We start from the raw sequence: 20,681 nt of genomic DNA on the forward strand, positions 1-20,681 counted from the left end.
TTATCAGTTGTCTTCTTCTTTTTTATACACGTGGACTAAGGCAATTAGTAGTGATTCCTAAAGCATAAGAAATTCAGTATTTATGAATTAACTATGAATGTGCAATCACGTATTATTCTCATACAAAGATATTGAGATACTACTGAGACTAATACTAGTTGTCTAGAACACTTTGACACCGTTGAACAGCCAGCCAAATTAAAGCCATTTTGTCTTGTCATCTGTCAAGTCAAAGCATAATTTTGTCCACTAGAGGGCCTAATGATCGATTTTATGACAAATCAGAGACCATCGATTTTTGTTGTTAAGCTGGTGACAGCTGGTTAGTTTTGACAGTTGTTCAATTCCATATCGAAAACAAAAAAAATCTCTTAAAATTCCACCCATTCACACCCAAAAAAAATACGATTTTTAGGCGACATTAATTTGATGTTACTTATTAATTAATTTCCTAGATACACTGATAACTTCTAATCAATCAAAATGTTGGCATTAATGAACCGAATTTTGGACTGGTTCAGGAGCCTTTTCTGGAAAGAAGAAATGGAATTAACATTAGTTGGTCTTCAATATTCCGGCAAGACTACTTTTGTTAATGTTATCGCTGTAAGTAGTTCACGTTTTCAAAAGTTCAAATTCATGTTCTACTTGTTTGTCCAGAGGTCAACCACCAAGACAACAGTGGTATCATTTTGTTATTATTGCTAACACTTTGGTCCTATAAGTTTGCTTTTTATTTCTTTTAACAGTCAGGCCAGTTCAGTGAGGACATGATACCAACAGTAGGCTTTAATATGAGAAAAATTACAAAAGGTAATGTGACCATTAAAGTCTGGGACATTGGTGGTCAGCCACGTTTTAGGTCAATGTGGGAAAGGTATTGCAGGGGTGTAAATGCTATAGTGTATGTACTTTCTTATATGGACTTTTGTGTGAGTGTGTAAAAACGACTTTTATAGGTATATGGTGGATGCTGCTGATCCAGACAAAATTGAAGCTTCAAGGAATGAGTTGCACAATTTACTAGACAAGCCACAACTTGCTGGCATTCCAGTTCTGGTACTGGGCAACAAGAGGGATAAACCCCAAGCCTTAGATGAAAATGGCCTTATTGAACGAATGTAAGTGATTTTTTTTGTTTATTATGTAAAGACAATTTATTACCTTTAACTTGGCAGGAATCTGTCTGCAATTCAGGATCGTGAAATCTGTTGTTACTCAATTTCATGCAAGGAAAAAGACAACATAGACATCACTTTACAGTGGCTCATAGCACATTCAAAATCTGGAATGCGTTAGATTGGTTAGTAGTGAGATTTGAGGTTGTATAAGTTAAAAGCACTAAATTGCAACTTAGAGAGGTTTAATGGTCTTCTAAACCAATCTTAGTTGCAATTCACCTATTATAGACCTGTACTGGAATTAATTAAGTATGCCTTTTTTTAAGTGATTTTAAGCCCTAAATTTGATAATATTTCTCTAGAGTATTTACTTCACATTAAGATAATAAGTAAGATTTTTTTTTATATGTAATATGTATATAGAGACATAAAATAATAGCACACAGTTTTACAGTTATTCAATAAATTCAGAACAAATGATAGATAAGTATTAGATAAAATGCAGGGTTCTAAATTGATTTTTTGGAAAGTTGAAGCAAATCATGTTTATTCACTTGTTAATATGTAAAAACCCATTCTATTGTTTAGTTGAAAAAAGGTTTTCATAAGATACAAGCTGATAACTCACACAATATTAATTTGATAAATATTGCAATAAAGATCACAAGTTTTTGCATTAGAAGCAATTTACAGAACTCAAAAAGGCACTAGATAAATGAACTGTATATCAGCCAAATTCATAATAAAGTTAATCCAATTTTTAACACCCATTTTAAGATCTGATTTCTAGTCCACTTTATAGATATTATTTAGGATTGTCCTGTACAACAAATAGTAATTTTCTTGGCTTACTGTACAGTGAACATTAAATGAGATTTTTTAAAAATGATTTACTTATTGCATATTACAGCCACAGTCTGCTAGAAAAACTGTTTTTAGGATTAACAGCTTTTTTATAGCAAATCTAAACAGAAAATTCAGGTCAGACTGATAATAAAGCTTACAGCAGTATAGGTGCTTGTCATACAATATTAAGTTAATATTTTAAAAATTGCTCTCCCACAGGAGGGTAGTATAGGTATAGAATATATTTTAGCAGTAAGTTTTATGTCTATATTCGTCCGTACATTTATGTTTGTACACAAAATATATTATCTTGTTTAAGTATAACTATTATTGAGAGTATCTTAACTGTTTCCTTCTCCTTTATGTACTATCAAATGGAAGAGTTTTCAATTATTTACTTGAACCAATATCAACAACAAGCTTCACTGGGTAAGTAATCATTACTTCCTGTCCAAAAAAAAACATTTTAATACTTTTGCCCTAATTTAATAACTGACATTGTCCTCTTCTTATGTGAGAATATTACTCTAATTTTCGCAAAACAAACCATTTATTATAATAGAAAATATATATACATGCTATGTGTAATTTCCAATCAATAAGTTAGAACCATACAGTACAATAGTCACTAAAAGAGGCAGTACCCTAGAATTTCTGCTACGTCGCTTCACTTCTTTTCAGAAGGTGGACTGGGTGGTGCACAATTGCGTATTGTGGCATTTATATCCTTTTCACAATTGGCATAAGCCATACCCACCCCAAAACCTCCACCCATTAGTATTGGCCACCTTTTCCTTTTGAAGAATAGTAGTGAGAATACAGCGCCTATTACTATGCCACCTCCTAGAAAGTAAAAAGGTCGTTTAAGTGAAGAAATGTGAACTTTTGTGATATTTTTAAGTATCTCCTCACATGTTTATGATGACATAACAGGGTGTTTAACCTGCACAATGAAAAAATGCACTTACCGAATTTAATAGCGGAATCTGATATGCACCGATCCCATTTCCTTCCCAGTTCTTCTTCCACATAAACGGGGGAGCTCATTTTTTCACTTAAAAGGGCAGTTTTTCAGGATTGTTATGGAATGCGGCTTGAACCGAGCAGTTGTCGCACGGTTTTAAAAAAATTGCGTAAAATTGTCAATTAAAAAAAAATCCAAGGCGAGTGTTACCCTGGACTCGGTGGATGATATTTTCGTTCTATTTAAAAACACTTGGTGCTCAATTTCCTAAATTTTCTTTAATTTTTTCCATTACAAGAAAAGTCAAATTTCGGTAGGACGAATTGGCATTTTCCTACAAACTTGTTGACATTTGACAGATTGTGAGTTTAAGCGCCATCTGTATCTGTAATATGAGAGCTGCGAATTAATATTTGTCTATCGATAATTTTAATTTATGAATTTTATCAACTGCACTAATTTGAAAAATGAACTATACCGAAAAGCAAAATTAAGATGAAATCATAACCAAAAATTGTCAGAAACGTCTACAAAATTTGGTTTCTTAAATAAATATAAATGATTAGGAATGTTCTAGTCACAAACTTAATTTTGCAAGTAATCTAGTCCACGAATTCAGACAGACGTTTGACAACATAGCAACAATTTTTCGGCTTACTTGGACTTATTTTAGATGTTCTGTCTTTGTTTCGCGCATGCCATTATCAATATTTCTCTGTCAATTACATGGTTTTTCTACCATGTAATTGACAGAGACCAGTTTTAGTTTTACCTCACCTGTATGTAAAATTATTATAATGTTGCCAGAAGCCTTTATAAATAGAATCCTTTCAATAAACTACTATTAATGCCCATAAGGTCCATTCTGGACTGAAGCAACTAATCGATGAGATTCTGCAACATTCATATTTTCCAAAAGTTCAAAATAAATGACAGTTGACAGTTGACAAAAGTGTGTTTTGAAATGTGTGGATTTGAGGTTAGAAGATTTCATTTCAATTTTGGTTTTCTTTTTTAAGATAAAACTTTATCTTTATGTAAATTTATCCATATGAATAACTAATAAACAATTTGCAGAATTAAAATATTCGTGGAATACCAAAAGAATTTTAAATTGTTTTATATCTAGAGCTGTGAGTGAAGACTGCTTTTTTATTAGTTGTTTGTTTTAGCTGGAATTTTGATTGCACAAGATTGTAAATTAATTAGAAAACTTAAGGAAAAATGTGTAGTTCAGCCTTTTTTAAAGATTTTTATGGGCCCCAGCTATTGAATGAGACTGACCACAAAGAGTATTCTGTGGCTGAGTAAGTATTATTTTATTACATTTTACTTAACATACTGGAACACTTCAGGGGGCTTAACACCCTTGTTATTATGTTGAAATACACATAATCAGCTACATATTATTGTACTGTGTAGTGCTTATGTTTATTAAGTTTTATTAACCATTAATACAAGAGCTGTTTTGACATTGTATACTCATATTCATAAGTTATGATTCTCTCAAGTTGATGATTCTAAGAATGATTTAATTAAACTTTTGTTTTCCATTTCAGATGCCAGTATGACAAGATTGAAAACTATTTCAAATATTGTCCTGACTCTGATACCGGTCAAGGTTTGATCTATTTAGAACTTTTATATGGTTTTGTAAAGAAACAAGTTAATACATTAGTAAAAGATGACATACCTTTAGAGGATTATGTGTATGAAATTGTTTTAAACATTCTGAAAAACTACAAAAGGCACAGGCAATTAAAAATACAGTTTTTTCCTGGTTTACCTATGAGTGCTTTAGAAAATGTTAAAAAAGTATGTTAAAAAATTATTGCTACTATCTGTGGTTTGATAAAGGTTTTTAGGTTGTAGAAAATGTAGTGGATAGACTGCCAGACAATTACTTTTATAGTGAATCAAGGTCATTTAATGGTTCAGTTATGTTAGACCCTTTAAAGAGTGTCAAACCTTTGAATCCTATATATTACATTCCACTGCTTGAAGACTTGCCACAAGTTGAACAATTAACAAAGAAAAGTAGCAAAAATGACTTTACATTTTTGCAACCCTTGCAAACATCCCCTACTAATGATTCTTATAAGCTGGACACTATGTTTGAAATATACAAAGATGCTATTCCTAATTACAATTATGAAGAGTTTAAGTCTATAATTAAGGAACAGTTGGAGTTAGATCGCAATGATGATGAAGTAGTAGCTTACTTAATTGACACTTTTGGGTGCAACCTTTTTGATTTCATTACTGAAATCGTGAGAAATCGTAAAAACATCGATTACGGAAAGACAACAGGGGGAAACAAAAGTAAGATATTTTGATACAATTTATTCAGTCTTTTAATGTTTACCTGCAGTATATCAAGGAATGAATACCAGAATGTTAAATAAGACCAACAATTCTGATGCTGTTATTGCAGGGACTGTTACAGTACAGTCTGAAAAAGAAAGTAATTTGTTAAAAAAACTGAGAAAAATTGAGAAAAAAGATAGAAATAAAATGTCAGCAGCTGAACAGGAGCAGTAAGTATTTTACTTTGCAAGGTGGTAGCAAATAACAAAAAAATGTTTTAGGGCTGAAATTGAGTATGCTGTAGCTAGGACAACACCAATATTTAAAAAACAAGCCAATGTTAAATTGGATGCAGAAGAGTATCCTCACGTCCATGATCAACTGAGAAACCATATGATAACCAGTAAGTGATGGACACTCCAATAAATTTAGTGCTTAAAAAATGTAATTTAGGTAAATTCGAGGGTGTTCCAATTTTACAACCTGAAAACGCTATTAAAAGAATCACAAACGATTATGCGGAATTTACTATTCCCGGCGGTAGCAAAGCTGGTGTTCAAGACTTAAAACCTATTCAAGTCTCATCTTTGGACACAGTTGGCAAACTAGTCTTTAAAGATATTAAAGAGTTTAATAGGTGCGTTCAATAATAAATTTAAAAGTTTTGAATTAAACCGATTTTTTAGAATCCAGTCGGAGGTTTTTCCTGTTGCCTATAATTCCAATGAAAATATGTTAGTTTGCGCCCCTACTGGGGCCGGTAAAACTAATATAGCCCTGTTAACTATTGTGCATCAGATTAGGTCACACATGGAGGGCAGTTTGATTCACAAATCCGATTTTAAGGTTCTTTGAATGGGTTTGGTTATTGGGGATTTTAACTCGTTTTTGTAGATTATCTATGTTTGTCCTATGAAGGCTCTGGCAACTGAAATGGTGGCCAATTTCAGTAAAAAACTAGCACCTATAGGAATATCAGTAAAAGAGTGCACTGGAGATATGCAATTGACTAAAAAGGAAATCGTGGAAACCCAAATGTTAGTAACCACTCCCGAAAAATGGGACGTAATAACCAGAAAGGGTGCAGGTGGGTTGTTAGTAATTTCCGATTTATTGAGGTTTATTTATGGGTTGTTGTAGTTGACTCTGAAATCGTGGGACTGGTAAAACTACTCATAATAGACGAAGTTCACTTGCTGAACGGATCAAGGGGGCCGGTTATTGAAGCCTTGGTAGCCAGGACACTGAGACAGGTTGTCAGTAGTCAAAGTATGATTAGAATTGTTGCACTTTCGGCAACGTTGCCTGGTTATTTAGATGTGGCACAATTCTTAAAAGTCAACACTAGAAGAGGTTTATTCTTCTTTGATAACAGGTGAGAGATAAAACAAGTTTAATAATAACACAGACAAACCAAATTTGGCAACATTGAAATACTCAAGAATATTTTAATTTGTTTGGTTGGAAAAACTTTGGCCACTTTGACAAACTGAACTAGCTATGACGTTTAATGACAGTCCCCATGGATCTGTTGCTTCAAAGAGTACTTACAGTGTGGTTTCTCCAAGAATCTACTTGGCTTTTTATAATTTCCAAACAGTCTGAATTGCTTTTGATGTGCCTTTATCATTAACCTTTTCTTCATGATTCTCTTAAATTTTCCTGAAATTCTTTAAATTCTCTTTGACATTTCTTCCAAAAATAAACTTCTAACAATTTTCCATCTTTAGTTAGGTGATGACAAACGGTTAATACTGTTCTTTAGCAACTATGTAAGTATTATAAGGTTGTTTTAGTTAGGAAAAAAGGAGTTTTTTAAGCGGTTTTGAAATCAAGGGAAAATTTGATTTATAGAATTGAAACTTGTGATTTCATAATTTTTGTTGCAATTAACTCTCAAACTATTTTTACTTGAAATATCATTTAAAACGTAATTTCAGATTTCGCTCTGTACCACTGACAACCACCTTCATTGGCGTAAAAAAGAAAAACGAAACTGACATTATGGACATGGTGTGCTATGAAAAAATTGTTAATTTTATTAGAGAAGGACATCAAGTAAGCACATAACTTACATAACTAGTTTGGTTCTAAAAATGCAACCATAATTCAGGCTATGGTGTTTGTTACGTCACGAAACGCCACCGCATCAGTAGCGAAAAAACTAATAGAGATCGCTCAGGAAAAAGGTACTTTGATGCAATTTGAACCGGACAAAAATGTTAAAATCAACCGGTCCGGTTACAAAAACAGCGATTTGGGCTATATAATACCTCAGGGTTTCGGCATTCATCATGCAGGTGATTTTTTATGGTTATTAGATTTGCTGTTGGTATATTATTGTTCAATGACAGGCATGGTGCGTTCTGATCGATTAGAGGTGGAGCATTTGTTCAGAACTGGAATTTTGAAGGTTATAGTGTGCACTACGACTTTAGCTTGGGGAGTTAATTTACCTGCTCATGCTGTTATTATCCGGGTAATAGCGCAGTGTTGTTTTAACAAATATTAGTTTCTTATAAAACATAAAACAAACATTTTAGGGAACGCTTCATTACGACGCGACCAAATCTTCGTTTGTAGACATGGACATGTTGGACGTGCAACAAATTTTTGGTCGTGCAGGACGGCCTCAATATGACACTTCTGGACATGGTATCATAATCACGACAATGACAAACGTGTCAAAGTATATGGGTTTAATGTTGTCCCAAGTTCCTATTGAAAGTCAGTTTCTTAATGGTATTCCTGATAATTTAAATGCAGAGGTTTGTGTTGTTTGAGGTGTGTTTGAGACATTATTGATGTGAAAAGTTTAGGTGGTTCTTGGTACGGTTTCAAATTTGCGGGAAGCCATGGAGTGGTTTACTAACACTTTTCTTTACTATCGAATTAAGAAGAATCCCCTTGTTTACGGCTTGACGTTTAAGGAAGTGTTTGACAATTTGCAATTTAATCAGTTTTTGCAAACTCAGTTGGACAATGCTGCAACTATTTTAGAAAAATCACAATTGATTAGGTTTAATAAAGAAGTCGGCGAATTACGACCAACTAATTTTGGTCGTATTGCCAGTTTTTATTATATTTCTTATAAAACGATGGAGTCTTTTCACGAGCGGTTTCATCGACATATCTCGGAAGCGAATCTGCTTAAGCTGCTTAGCGAAGCGTCGGAATTTCAACAGATTCAGGTCAGCTAACACAAATATTCTTACTGAGCATTGACATCAAATTATTCTGAATTAGGTCAGAATGGATGAAATACAAGAACTGGACCGTCTTAGAGACTACAACGAGTACAACATTAACCTAGATTTTGCACACTCCACTTCAAAAGTGATTTGTTTAATACAAGCCAACATCAGTAGAGCTCAAATGCGAATGTCATCTTTAGCATCGGACACTCAGTATATAATGCAAACAATAGTACGTTTAGCGCGGGCATTGTTTGAAATTGCCAAAGATCGGAACTACGCTTTACAAGTTTCCAGAACGTTGAAGTTGGCTCAAATGCTAGAGCAGCAAATGTGGGATCACTTACATCCACTCTTACAATTTAAAGAGCTCGTACCTCATTTAAGCAGCCATAGGTAAGTCTTAAACGCCTAGTCATACCAATTCTAGTTATTTTTGTGTAGGGCAATGGAAGTGTTGAATTTGGATATTGAAGACTTGAAAGAAATGTCCGAGCGTGAATTAGAAAACTTGTTCAGAGCAAGGCATGTGGCTAGTAGAGCAAGGCATTATTGCAATATATTTCCTTTAGTCAAAGTTGATTATGTTGTTAAACCGATTACTGATGGAGTCGTAAGGTGAGTTTATTGAGATTGTGAGGAGAATACATAATACGTTAAATTTTCAGGATAAAACTGTTAATAGAAGCCGACTTCAAATGGGATAATCAAATTCACGGCTCTGTTCAGCACTATTACGCTTGGGTCGAAGATCCCACTCATGATTCTATTTATCATATCGAATCTTTCGTTATAACACGTAAAATGTGCCTGAGCAATTCTGATCCAATAGAACTGGTTTTTACTATTCCTTTAACCAAACCATTGTCATTGGAATACTTTATTCGGGTTGTTAATAGTCAATTTATGCGTAAGTGTCCCGTTTATTTTTGTCTGTGTTATTGATAAAAATAATTACTGCGTTTTTAGATGCTGAACAAATCCTTAGTGTAGATTTGTCAGAGTTAAAACTATTCAGTTCAGATTCTTACCAAACGCAAATTCTAGACCTGCAACCGCTTCCTAAACAAGTACTCCGCAATAAATCCTTCGAAGATCTTTACAGTTTCACGCATTTTAACGCTGTTCAAAGTCAAGTGTTTCACTCTTGCTACTACACGGACACTCCAATCATTTTGGGCGCGCCAACCGGTTCAGGCAAGACTATAGTAGCGGAACTGTGCATTTTGAGGTTGTTTTCTTTGAGTCCCGAGCAGAAGGTTTGCTTGAATATTATTCTAAAGTGTTGCCGGTATAAACTGAACTTGTTTCCAGGTGGTTTATATAGCACCTATGAAAGCTTTGGTACGCGAGAGGGTTTTGGATTGGTCTAAAAAATTTGCTAAAATTAATAAGAAGGTTATTGAGGTGACTGGAGATATCACTCCCAGATCTGAGTTGATCAGGTCTTCCCATATAATTATTACGACCCCTGAAAAGTGGGATGCGATGAGTCGTAATTGGACTGAAAAGGATTTTGTTAAGCAGGTTGGATTGATGGTTATTGATGAAATTCATTTGTTGGGTAAGTGTTTATTGCAGTCAAATTGTACTGTTAATAAAAAAAACGTGGTTTAGGTGAGGATAGAGGTCCTGTTCTTGAAGTGATAGTTTCGAGAATGAACTTTATTAACAGCAAAAAGAACACCAACGTTCGTATAATAGGTTTATCAACGGCCATGGCTAATCCTGGAGATCTCGCTTTTTGGCTAAATTGTGACAAGGTGAACCTATTGAAGCTTTTTATCTGAACAACTCTAAGAAATTATGCCTCAATAGAGGGGATTATTCAATTTCAGCTCAGCTGTGAGACCTGTACCGCTAGAAATACATTTGCAAGGGTTTGAAGTCAAACATTATTGTCCCCGAATGGCGGCAATGAACAAATCGGTCTATCAAGCCATTTGCCAGTACGCTCCCGAAAGTTCCGCCCTTATTTTTGTGTCGTCGCGTAAACAGACTAGAATAACTGGTATGTTTTTCTGGTGTAAAACCTTTTTTTGTAACTAAACGGATTTTTAGGATACGAGTTACTGAAATTCCTTTTATCGGAGAGTAATCCGCAAAAGTGGATGCACTGCAACCCTTACGAGCTGGAGGATGCCAAAGCTCGTATAATAGATCAAGACTTGTCCCAACTGTTGGCTTATGGTATCGGAATGCATCATGCTGGTATGTGTTTGTGCTATGTTCCTAAAAAAAAAACATTTTTATATTTTTTTGGTTTTAGGTTTATGTGACTCTGACCGAAACTTAGTAGAACAGCTCTATGTAGGTCAAAAAATTCAGGTGCTAATTGCCACAGCCACACTAGCCTGGGGTGTTAATTTTCCAGCTCGTTTAGTTATAGTAAAAGGTCAGTTATCAATTGTCTCTGAAGATCCTCCATGATTTAAGTGTCCTCTTTTTTTAATTAATAATTTCTGTAAATATAGGAACTGAATACTTTGATGCGGCCACAAAACGATACGTCGACATGCCCATAACGGACGTGATACAAATGTGCGGTAGAGCAGGACGACCTCAATTTGATACTAGCGGTGTGGCCTGCGTAATGGTACAAGAGAGCAAAAAGAATTTTTACAGGTAAACATCCTAAAGATATTTTGTGGAGGAACTACTCTAAAAACGTTTCTGCTCAAAATTGATAAGCTTAACGATCAACTGTTGTACCTCTTTAGGAAATTTTTATTTGAACCATTCCCAGTGGAGTCAAACTTGTTGGATACTCTTCCAGATCACGTAAATGCAGAAATTGCTAACGGCAACATAACGACGAAAGTTCAGCTGGTTGAGTTTATTGAGTCAACGTTTTTCTTCAGACGGTAAGTTTACAACGTTTTTCTTATAGGTATATATTTGGTATAGAAATCACTCGTTTAATGTCTGTAAATTATAAAACTCTACAATTGTCTTAAACCATCCAAGAATTGTTTGTTTGGTCTATTTTGGAAGTGCCAGAGCTCTCTAAATAATACTAAAAACCTTCCAGATATTGCCAGAGGCTTCTTCAACTGTCTTAAACCTTCTAAGAATTGTTTTAAATTGTTGAAAGCTTCTAGATCCATTAAGAAAATGTCAGTGGCCTCTAAATGCTACTGATAACCTTCTAAAAAGTGCCAGAGGTTACTATAAGTATTCTAAACCTTGAATGGTTTAAAATTGCCAGAGGCCTCTAGTGGCATATTGAAATTTGCCAGAGGCGTATACAAGTGTTCTAAGGACTATTTGCACCACACACACATTTGTTTACATTTTAAAACTCTTCAGTTAGGACAAATTTGAAAATCTTAACTCGATTTTTCTAATAGATTATTGGCAAATCCAGTCTATTATCAATTAGACGCTAACGGCGACCCTATACAGTACGTTAGTGATCTAGCCGATTCAGTTGTTGAGACTTTACAGCAACATGATTGTGTTGTACAACAAAATGCGGTAAGTACAGTCTTATACATTACATTTGTGGTTTTTAACTCTGCATTGCAGGAACTGAAAGGTATCTACGAAGCCACACTACTTGGAATGCTTAGCTGTCAGTATTATCTATCCTACAAAAGTACGCATTTTATTAGCGAAAATATGGAATCTAACAGTTCGATCGATGAATTGCTGATCTTAATCTGTCAGGTAGAAGAATACCGGCTGTTCCCAGTGAGACACAATGAAGATAACATAAACAAGTTTGTTTACTTTCTTTGAGATGTTCTTGTATAATGCAGAGTGGTTTTTTTCAGAGAATTAGCTAGAGAACTGGATGTTACACCAATATTTTCTTATGACTCGCCTTGCCTTAAAGTGTTACTGATGCTTAAGTGTTATTTACTGGACAAAAACCTACCAAATCAGGAGTACGTGTTGGATTTGAAATCTGTTTTAGATCAAGTTATACGTATTATTCATGTGAGTTTTTGTCTAGTTTACTGGCACAATTTAGTTACATTTTTTTGCAGGCAATGATGAATTTGGCAGTACGGAGAAACTGGCTTGACTGCACTTTAAAGCTAATTTACTTATGTCAGATGCTTTTGCAAGGGTATACGCTAAATGACCCTAACTTGATTATGCTACCTTACGTCAATCGAAACAATTTAATTTCCATACGGGACGATTTGGCTCACTTGTTTAAAGTGAATCCTTCCGAAATGGGAGTGGCTTTTTTGAAGTCCTTCAACCGATCGGAACTGTACAAATCCGCTTTAAAAGTGTTTGAACGCGCATTAGGTCATAAAGCAGCTACTGAAATCGCTAAGACACTAAACGATTTACCAATCGTCACATTACAAACGATTGTAACGTCACTGGATCACGAAAAATCGTTGACTGTGCAAGCCTCTGAAAGGGATAGTTTCGTTAATGTGCGCGGAGATACTGAAGGAGACTACGTATTCTGCCTGGATTTATTCATGGACGGATCCAGTAAAATGAACGTGCACAGCAAGAAATTTAATAAGCAAAAGGAAGAGTTTTGGTTCCTAATTATAGCCACTAACACTGGCCTCATTTTTAGAAAGTTTTCTTTTAACAGAAAGAACAAGAAGATTGAAATTCCGGTTCATCTTGAGAAAGGTAAGTTGAATTTTACTGTCTTAGTTGAACTGCAGAAAATCGTTTCTAGGGTATCATAAATATCACCTTTACATTATGAGTGATTGTTATATTGGCTTGGACCAGCAGTTAAGTTACAACATTAAAATAGGGTAAGCAATAAGTTCTACAAATGTTTTAAATTAGATAAAATGCAAGTATTTTGTTTGTTGTTTAGTCAATTTGTATGATACTTTTAAAAAACTATTATTTATCAACTTTATAAGTGGGCAGAAGATATATTAATATATTTATTATTTATTCTGTTAAGTAATGATTTACCAATTTTAATTAGTTCCGGAGTCTTTAACTCTCCAATTTACATAACAAGTTTTTGAAAAAAAAAACATGTTTTCTACTTATCATACAAAAATTATTTACTTCTTACAAAGAGGTACACATATTCTACTAACCTACTTTCTGACATTAAGCGTTCTCAGTAGACTGAGTTGAATTATCACATTCGGATAACGTTTCACCGAAATCAACGTATAATTTTGCATTATCCACATCTAATTGCCTGGATATATCTGCGAATTGCGGACGATTTTCGGGACAAGTTTGCCAACAACGCAACATAAGCTCGTACAATTGATCCGTACAACTTTCCGGTCTTTCTAACCGTTTACCTTGTAAAACGAAGGCAATTACTTGGTCGTTGCTTAACTCTTTGTAAGGGAAACCTCCTACAATAAAACTTATCAGTAGAAAAGCTTGAGCAACAATGAGTGGACTTACCCAGACTTCCTATTTCCCATAAAACCACTCCAAAAGACCAAACATCCGTTTTATTATTGCACGTTCGTTTTTCAATGGCTTCAGGAGCCATCCATCTTAACGGTTGGCGTTTTTGTATACTGTTCACGTAAACACCAGCACGTGCCATTCCAAAATCCGAAATTTTCAATACACCTTCTTGGTTTAGTAAAATGTTTCTGGTAGCCAAATCTCTGAAAGGTTTTTTATGTTCTTTTGTAATTTTACTGTTTGGTTGACTTACCTATGAGTGATATTTAGGCTTTCTAGAAATGCCATTCCATTAGCTATTTGCAGGGCAAAGTTTTGTAATTTTTCACTAGAAATTATGGGCCTGACGGCTTCTCCAGCTTTTAAATTAGCAGGGGTGATAGGAGTGGTTTCCAAAGAAGTCAAAAGAGCTACGAAACACTATAGATATAGTTTTGTGTTTAAATTAGTTTTGAATTAACTATACTTTCTGTAACAGACGGTAACCCACTAGAACGGTTTGAATTTGGGGTCAATGGAGAATATTGACCCAAACAAGTTGGCAGTAACTTGGTTTGATCGAAGTTTTTCCTCAATTTTGGTTTTCTTTTTGTTATTGGCAAATTGGTTTCTGTTGATCCGGGAGTGCTTGGAGTCTGTGGACTGTCTGGAGTAACGTACGAATTTGATTCGGACGTGCTCGCCGTACTTCCTGTATAATCACTACAAAATTGTTATTACATGCAATTTCATTTTTCAAGCATAGAAAAAACTCACTTAAAAACTAAATGTGTATATTTTAGTTTCTCAGAATCTGCAGTCTGATTTGGCAAAAATTGATCCAGTATCATATTGCTGCAAAAATACAGTTTACCACCAAATTGCTGGTGAAATTGTTAAAACATACTCAGGGAAAAAATGCCTTTGATCTCGAATTGCTCCCATCCTAGTTTTTTCTTCCAGTTGCTTTCTCAGGCCAGTGAGGTAGGATTTTAACGATCCACAAGGTGCAAGTTCCATAACCATGATGTAGGGTTGTCCCAAAGTCACGCAGCCCAATAATTTGATCACGTTTTGATGTCCGCCGTGTTCCACGATTTTTTTCATTGTCGCTATTTCGTCCAAAAAGTCCGATATTTCAGTTGAAGGGGCATTTTCTATTAAAGACAAGTCTAGCATTCATTTTAAACAAACTACAAAAAATTCTTACCAAAAGGTTTTTTGACAGCTGCTTGAATATAGTTCGAGTTGTTGATATCGTAAACGTCGGCTTTGTAAACTTTACCGAAAGCGCCTCCGCCCAATTCGCCTCTTAAGATAATTTTATTTCTTGGGATTTCAAAATAATCCACTTTGGAAGAGTTCTGCTTGAAGGAAATTGCACTAACAAATCGTTATACAGTGAATTTTTAATACAAACCTGCACAAATTCCAAAGGTGTATATTGAGTATTAATAACTTCTTTCCTGAAATATATACTTTCGTAAATACGAGTTGTTAATTGATTTGATAAACAATCTTTCAACTTTGATTAAACTGAGTCTTGTAATAAGCTTTAATAAATATGGTACTTTCAGAGCTAAATCCAGATATACAGCATGCAATTTTGCTGATTTAGGACTTTTTGAACAGCCGACTTAAAATAAACTTCTAACTTTTACCTCATTTTCATAACTAAATCCGTTGACCCAGTAGGTGGATCAATGGATGTTTTCCTAAAGGGAAGGTAACTTTTTATCTTGGCCTGTAATTTGGGATTTCGTTTCAACGTAACGAGTAGAAGTATTAAAAGCAGCACCGAGACTAGCAGCACGTAAATTATGGATTGACGCACTAGTATTTTTTTCGTTGGCACATGATTTCCTGTTGAAAAAATATTTTAAATATTTTCTTTCACGATCAGATCAATCTTACTTCGGTCCAGTTTGAAAAACGAATGATACTCGCATCGATCTGCTACTAAATCGATATGCACCATATAGTCCTGATCAAGAATCAAATTAGGGAACTTTAAGTAAACTACATCTTTGGCGTTGTCGAATTCCAATTGGTCGGGATGTATTAAAATTACAGTTTGATTAACTGTCATACTTGTGCTAAAAATTCAGCATTAAACAAAGCAACAACAAACTTGTGTACTTACATCCATATTTTATTAAATACTTTTGCTACGGTAAAATCGTCTATACTATCAGTCTTATTGAAATTGATTTCGTAAGTACCATCATCTTGATTAACTCGATGGAAAAAATATTCAAAGGGTGATGTAGCAACGCTGCAGTCACATATTTTCTCAACACACTCTAGAATAAAGACAAATTTTGGATTATACAAGAATTACTGCAATTTTGTGTGTGTAAAATATACGTACTTCCATGTTTAATAAAATGTCTAAAAATGTTATTGACAATAATTTTGTATTGTATAAATATAATAGACAAGTACATGGTCTTATGATAAACAGAAAACATAATGCTATCTTGGATATTTCATAGGGAAACATTAAAAACACCGATGTAATTAATACGATAAGCAACATAATAATTAAAATGAAAAATCTTGACATTTGAACACGTTTTATTTGTGTACAGTAAAAATAAAACTGCCATAAGTGGCTACTTATGTTGAAGACACTATCTTACCTGCGATTCGGTAATTGGCAACTTGAGTTAACAGACAAGTTTGATTAGGAAAGGCAATTACTGTAGAAAACTCAAAACTGTAGCTGCAGCCATGTAGTAAGGGTTCGGCTGGGTGTTTAAGCCTTTCCATATCAGGTACAATGATGTAATGAAACTAAAAATATACTTAGTACTGAAGTACTTTTAGATTTACGTGCAACTGTACCTCTACAGGTATATTTCGGCTTCCATACAAGGCACTGCAGTTTGTGTCTATGTCTAAATCGAAGTTAGTAAAGTTTTCTATAAAAAAAATCGGTGTGAAAGTTACGTGTGTAACTAAAATCTGAAGTAACTGACCTGCTTGTTCTCCCCAAGATATGTTTAATCTAATATACCTATTTTCATCTATAAAAGGGTTCACTTCCACATCGTTTAGCAAGTTTGATTGATCACAAAATTCACTTGAAACGATGAGCGCCTAAAATACGTTCGATAAAAACAGGTTAATTAGCAAATTTCGTTGTCAATCTATTTGCTCACCTTATTTGTAAAGAACACTGGAAGGATAAAAATAATGCGATAAAGCATTTCCGTTTATAGGTCGATCTGAAATTCTTGTAACAAATCAGTCATAGTGGTAATTTCTTTCGGTGCGTCTTATCCTCATTTGAAGGATCTTCATTTTATCTAAAATGCTGCAATAATTAATGAGTTAAAATAAACGCATTGCAGCAAAATGTAGGTATAGTTTGAGTTTGGTATCAGTCATAAACTGTCCTGGGTTTTAATCAAATGCCGCACATGTGGGCTAAATTTAGTAGTCCACATGTCTTACAGGCAACTTAATGGAAAAAACTGTCATAATCAAGTAATTCTATTTGACTTTCTCTGATGTTTTTTTTTTAAGAATTGTAATATCTGAGAAAACTTCAAGAGCTACAGAGACGAATTTTGTAGCCGTTTCTAGTATTTTAATATATTAAAAGTATTTGAGGGTATATGTAGGTATAAGCAAATGCTTATTTTTATTAAATTGGTTCATTAACAACACCTCTTGTATTCCTTTTCCTTTCATCCGTAGTAAACCTTACACCCATCTGTCACTTGGTTAATAAATTACCACTTACTACGCCATGGCTTAATAGCGTGTGTTATTAATTAGTTTCATATTAGTGTTTTGCACATTGTTTACCCTTAATAAGGGTTCGTATTACTGTAGATAATTAATTCAGCATTAGTATCAATATTGTCGTTGACATCAAATAATTTATACGCTCCATGGGTATTATAGTGTTGTTGGTGAAGCCGAAAAGAGATTATTGTTTTGTTTTTGTATGTGTGTACCAATAAAAGTAAAATGGTTTTGTCAACTAAAGCAAAAATACTTAGTAGTATTACCTTTGTTAAAGTGAATCAAACTTTTAGAAGAAATTTATATAATAATATTTACTTAAAATTTGACAAAGCAATTTAAGACAGTCTATTGTGATATAGGTAATCGGTAAATTTTTTTAGACGTATAATTAAAGCTGATAAGATAAAAGTCGTTACCTTTTGTATTTTCCAATTAAATAAACTAGCTTATTTGCGCGTTTATAACCTTATAAAGTGACGATTCACTTATTACTTACAAATCTTGTGAGTAATTAACAAAACTGTACATAACTGATTTTTTTCGTATATAACAGTTCCAAGGCACTGTAATCTGCGACGTTCTTGGCTCGAGACGAGCGTCACTAATGCAAAAATCAACAGAAATCGCGTTGTACGAGATGTCCACGTTCAAGAGAAGACTGAAACAGCGCCACTCTACTTGATAAGCTAAACGAAATAGCACTTAATCGATCATTGATAATATAGGTAACCGATTTATGTGATTGGTTCATCGCATCCAGACGAATTAAATTATATGTACAGGCTAATTAACTAGCCGAATGTTCATATTGACTTACGTTAAGGCTATATAATGATAAAAACATCATATGGTTTAATTTGTTTCGTTCGAAATTGTTCGATTTGGGAACTACCCTCTTTCGCATTATGTGTGGTTTAGTAAAATTGTTCTAAATTAGATATAAACAATATTTATTATTACATTCATACATATTTTTACCATAAAAACATTTAAACAGGATAATCCCAAATCTAATGGAAGGAATTTTTTTGTATCTTTTTTATTAATTAATAAGACAATTTAAGACTACGTCATGGGCAGTACATTTAAAACACACAAAAAAACATTAATTGATATGTTGAATGGTCATCTCTCCACGGAATACTTGCCTCATTAGCTGGAACAAATCAGTCTCAAACTTACAAGTTAAAAAGTATACTAAAATACCTCAGCTCTCTCCTCTGATTGAGCAGTCATGCCACAAACAACAACCAGTTTTGCGTAGGCAGCTTCTGGTGTCATATCATAACAGGGTATTATACCTATTTCCTCCATACACTAAAAAAAATCACTTCAATAGGTTTGACTAACATTATAACTGATTGTACCTTGCCAGTTTCGTAGCTGAAACTAACTGATCCTTTAACACATTGGGAGACGTTGACTAGGGTAACTCCACGTCCTACAGCGTTCCTCAATACCTCAAGTAAATCTTGTCTGTGTGAGGGAATGTTTCCGGAACCAAAAGTTAGTAGAACCACACCTTCTAAGGTCGGTTCCAAAAATGACAGTAGCTGTAATAGTTACAGTGAAATCATTGGAAAAATTGAAAATTACCCTGAATTCACCTGGGTTCTCGTTAAGGTAGGAAACATGTACAACATTCCAACCGATTCGCATAAGTTTGTGTGAACAATTAACGGTCCTCGTTCGTTTTTTGATAAAATGTTTTGTCGGTAAACTGAAATTTTTCCAAAAATCACAGAAATTCATATTTTATCAAATAACTTACTTTTGGTATAAAACCCTGTTTCAGCTAAGAGAGGATAGTTTGGCGTTTCAAAACAGTCAATATGGTAAGTATGCATTTTCCGCACCCGATTTCCGCGCATAAGTTTGTTGGCAAAAAACACACAAACTTCTGGAATATCCAAGCAACTGGCAAACATTAAAGAAGTAAGAAAGTTATTTTTTGCGTCGCTTGGATTCTCAAATATTGGTATCTAGATAGAAAATTGGTCAGTTTTGGACTGATATAGTTATGCGCAGTACCTGTGCTCCAGTGACAATAATCGGTTTGTGAAGGTTTTTAAACATAAACGATAACGCTGATGAAGTGAAAGCCAAAGTGTCGGTACCATTTAGTACTACGAACCCATCAAATTCGTTGTAGTTTTCCTAAAAATGTTACGTTATTCGAATACGGTGGACTGTAAAGTTTCATTCAAGGTATACCTCAATGTTTTTAGCAATTATTACCCATTCTTTGGGTGTCATGTTACTTGAATCGAGCAAAGGATGGTATTCTCTTATTTGGTAAGCAATAGCCTTATTACTGGACGTAACTCTTAAAAAACCGTACATTAATAAGTGCAGCAAAAATGAAAAAAGGTTCATTTTACTTAGTGATAAGTTCGTGATTACGAATGGAATAAATTCGAGCTAAGTCAGGATCGTGGAGTTCTTGGCAAGTTTTAATTTTGCTGGTTAGAACATCCGGTGCCGGTACCAAAACTAAAAAAAAATTGTAGTTTTACACGCAGTAGCACTGATGGTTTAATAATAATTACCTCCCTGATGATTTCTTTTCATGCCCACAGTACCTCCAGTGTACAAAACCAGCACTTTGCGCAATTCAGTCGAATCAACCATGATTGCGCTTGTTGATGATTTTCTACTAATAAAAATGTTGTTATATTGTTCTAAAACTGGGAAGTCACTAATTTGTTGTGGTCATTAAAATCACTTTCTTAGCCACTAAACTGGACGCAAAAATAGTGTTACTAAAATTAATATTTATCACTCTTAAAGAAATAAAATTTGACTTTCTAAGCTTTGACCACTCTTATTTATTTAGTATTTTAGCAAGTAGTTCCTGAAATCTTACCTGATTTGCCTATTGAAAGGTTTAGAACCAACAAACAGGTAATTGCCGATTTTTCTAATTTGTTTGAGTATCACGCTCCTGTACAAACACCTGTTAACTTCCCTAAAAATCAATACAAGCCAGGACAAAGAAGATTGACGGGGGTAAACGTGTAAAAGCGAACTGGCAGAAAATAATTCGGCGCGTCGCCGAAAATCGTCAAATACGCATACAGTTACGCCTACTCATTTTCTTTTTATGGTAAAAAGGCGAAAAGTAGGGAATCAAACACC

General features: G+C 34.3%; 5 protein-coding genes across 8 annotated transcripts; 2 read left to right on the forward strand and 3 right to left on the reverse strand.

Annotated features, from left to right (window-relative positions):
• Window positions 1-303: 303 nt before the first annotated feature.
• On the forward strand, window positions 304-2,291 carry LOC145727428 (ADP-ribosylation factor-like protein 8). Its single transcript, XM_081976985.1, has 4 exons — window positions 304-606; window positions 750-904; window positions 960-1,121; window positions 1,179-2,291. Exons 1-4 carry the CDS (start codon window positions 484-486, stop codon window positions 1,297-1,299), a joined length of 561 nt encoding a protein of 186 aa, XP_081833111.1. The 5' UTR covers window positions 304-483; the 3' UTR covers window positions 1,300-2,291.
• Window positions 2,292-2,417: 126 nt separating this feature from the next.
• Window positions 2,418-3,282, reverse strand: LOC145727431 (MICOS complex subunit Mic10-like). Its single transcript, XM_081976988.1, has 2 exons — window positions 2,936-3,282; window positions 2,418-2,810 (listed from the first exon to the last, which is right to left on the reverse strand). Exons 1-2 carry the CDS (start codon window positions 3,012-3,014, stop codon window positions 2,635-2,637), a joined length of 255 nt encoding a protein of 84 aa, XP_081833114.1. The 5' UTR covers window positions 3,015-3,282; the 3' UTR covers window positions 2,418-2,634.
• Window positions 3,283-3,907: 625 nt separating this feature from the next.
• Window positions 3,908-13,328, forward strand: obe (activating signal cointegrator 1 complex subunit obelus). Its single transcript, XM_081976936.1, has 30 exons — window positions 3,908-4,238; window positions 4,491-4,746; window positions 4,797-5,253; window positions 5,303-5,468; window positions 5,520-5,641; window positions 5,692-5,875; window positions 5,925-6,084; window positions 6,133-6,325; window positions 6,379-6,613; window positions 7,179-7,296; window positions 7,352-7,538; window positions 7,593-7,717; window positions 7,782-8,006; window positions 8,058-8,429; window positions 8,485-8,828; window positions 8,877-9,050; window positions 9,101-9,342; window positions 9,402-9,691; window positions 9,747-9,996; window positions 10,050-10,195; window positions 10,251-10,443; window positions 10,494-10,643; window positions 10,702-10,827; window positions 10,907-11,057; window positions 11,153-11,296; window positions 11,783-11,909; window positions 11,961-12,154; window positions 12,209-12,374; window positions 12,425-13,040; window positions 13,090-13,328. Exons 1-30 carry the CDS (start codon window positions 4,156-4,158, stop codon window positions 13,173-13,175), a joined length of 6,282 nt encoding a protein of 2,093 aa, XP_081833062.1. The 5' UTR covers window positions 3,908-4,155; the 3' UTR covers window positions 13,176-13,328.
• Window positions 13,329-13,409: 81 nt separating this feature from the next.
• Window positions 13,410-18,218, reverse strand: LOC145727409 (uncharacterized). 4 transcript variants are annotated; one of them, XM_081976958.1, is made up of 16 exons: window positions 17,960-18,218; window positions 16,949-17,095; window positions 16,766-16,886; window positions 16,632-16,708; window positions 16,427-16,580; window positions 15,928-16,087; window positions 15,699-15,880; window positions 15,446-15,647; window positions 15,205-15,250; window positions 14,995-15,148; window positions 14,692-14,941; window positions 14,562-14,639; window positions 14,272-14,507; window positions 14,059-14,215; window positions 13,797-14,008; window positions 13,410-13,744 (listed from the first exon to the last, which is right to left on the reverse strand). In XM_081976958.1, the coding sequence occupies exons 2-16, from the start codon at window positions 16,994-16,996 to the stop codon at window positions 13,485-13,487; spliced, it is 2,337 nt and encodes a 778-aa protein (XP_081833084.1). In that variant the 5' UTR covers window positions 16,997-17,095; window positions 17,960-18,218; the 3' UTR covers window positions 13,410-13,484. The 4 variants fall into 4 exon arrangements, with proteins under 4 accessions (XP_081833084.1, XP_081833083.1, XP_081833086.1 ...); XM_081976957.1 differs by having other exon boundaries at window positions 16,949-17,103; XM_081976960.1 differs by having other exon boundaries at window positions 18,040-18,215.
• A 258-nt stretch (window positions 18,219-18,476) lies between these two features.
• LOC145727422 (60 kDa lysophospholipase-like) lies at window positions 18,477-20,538 on the reverse strand. The gene is made up of 9 exons (XM_081976977.1): window positions 20,093-20,538; window positions 19,925-20,036; window positions 19,758-19,869; window positions 19,575-19,700; window positions 19,315-19,525; window positions 19,151-19,263; window positions 18,911-19,096; window positions 18,750-18,860; window positions 18,477-18,699 (listed from the first exon to the last, which is right to left on the reverse strand). Exons 1-9 carry the CDS (start codon window positions 20,172-20,174, stop codon window positions 18,649-18,651), a joined length of 1,104 nt encoding a protein of 367 aa, XP_081833103.1. The 5' UTR covers window positions 20,175-20,538; the 3' UTR covers window positions 18,477-18,648.
• Between the last annotated feature and the right edge of the window lie 143 nt (window positions 20,539-20,681).

The sequence above is a fragment of the Ips typographus genome, linkage group LG4 (assembly GCF_016097725.1).
Source record: "Ips typographus isolate SLU linkage group LG4, UJ_Ityp_2.0, whole genome shotgun sequence".
Lineage (NCBI taxonomy): Eukaryota > Metazoa > Arthropoda > Insecta > Coleoptera > Curculionidae > Ips > Ips typographus.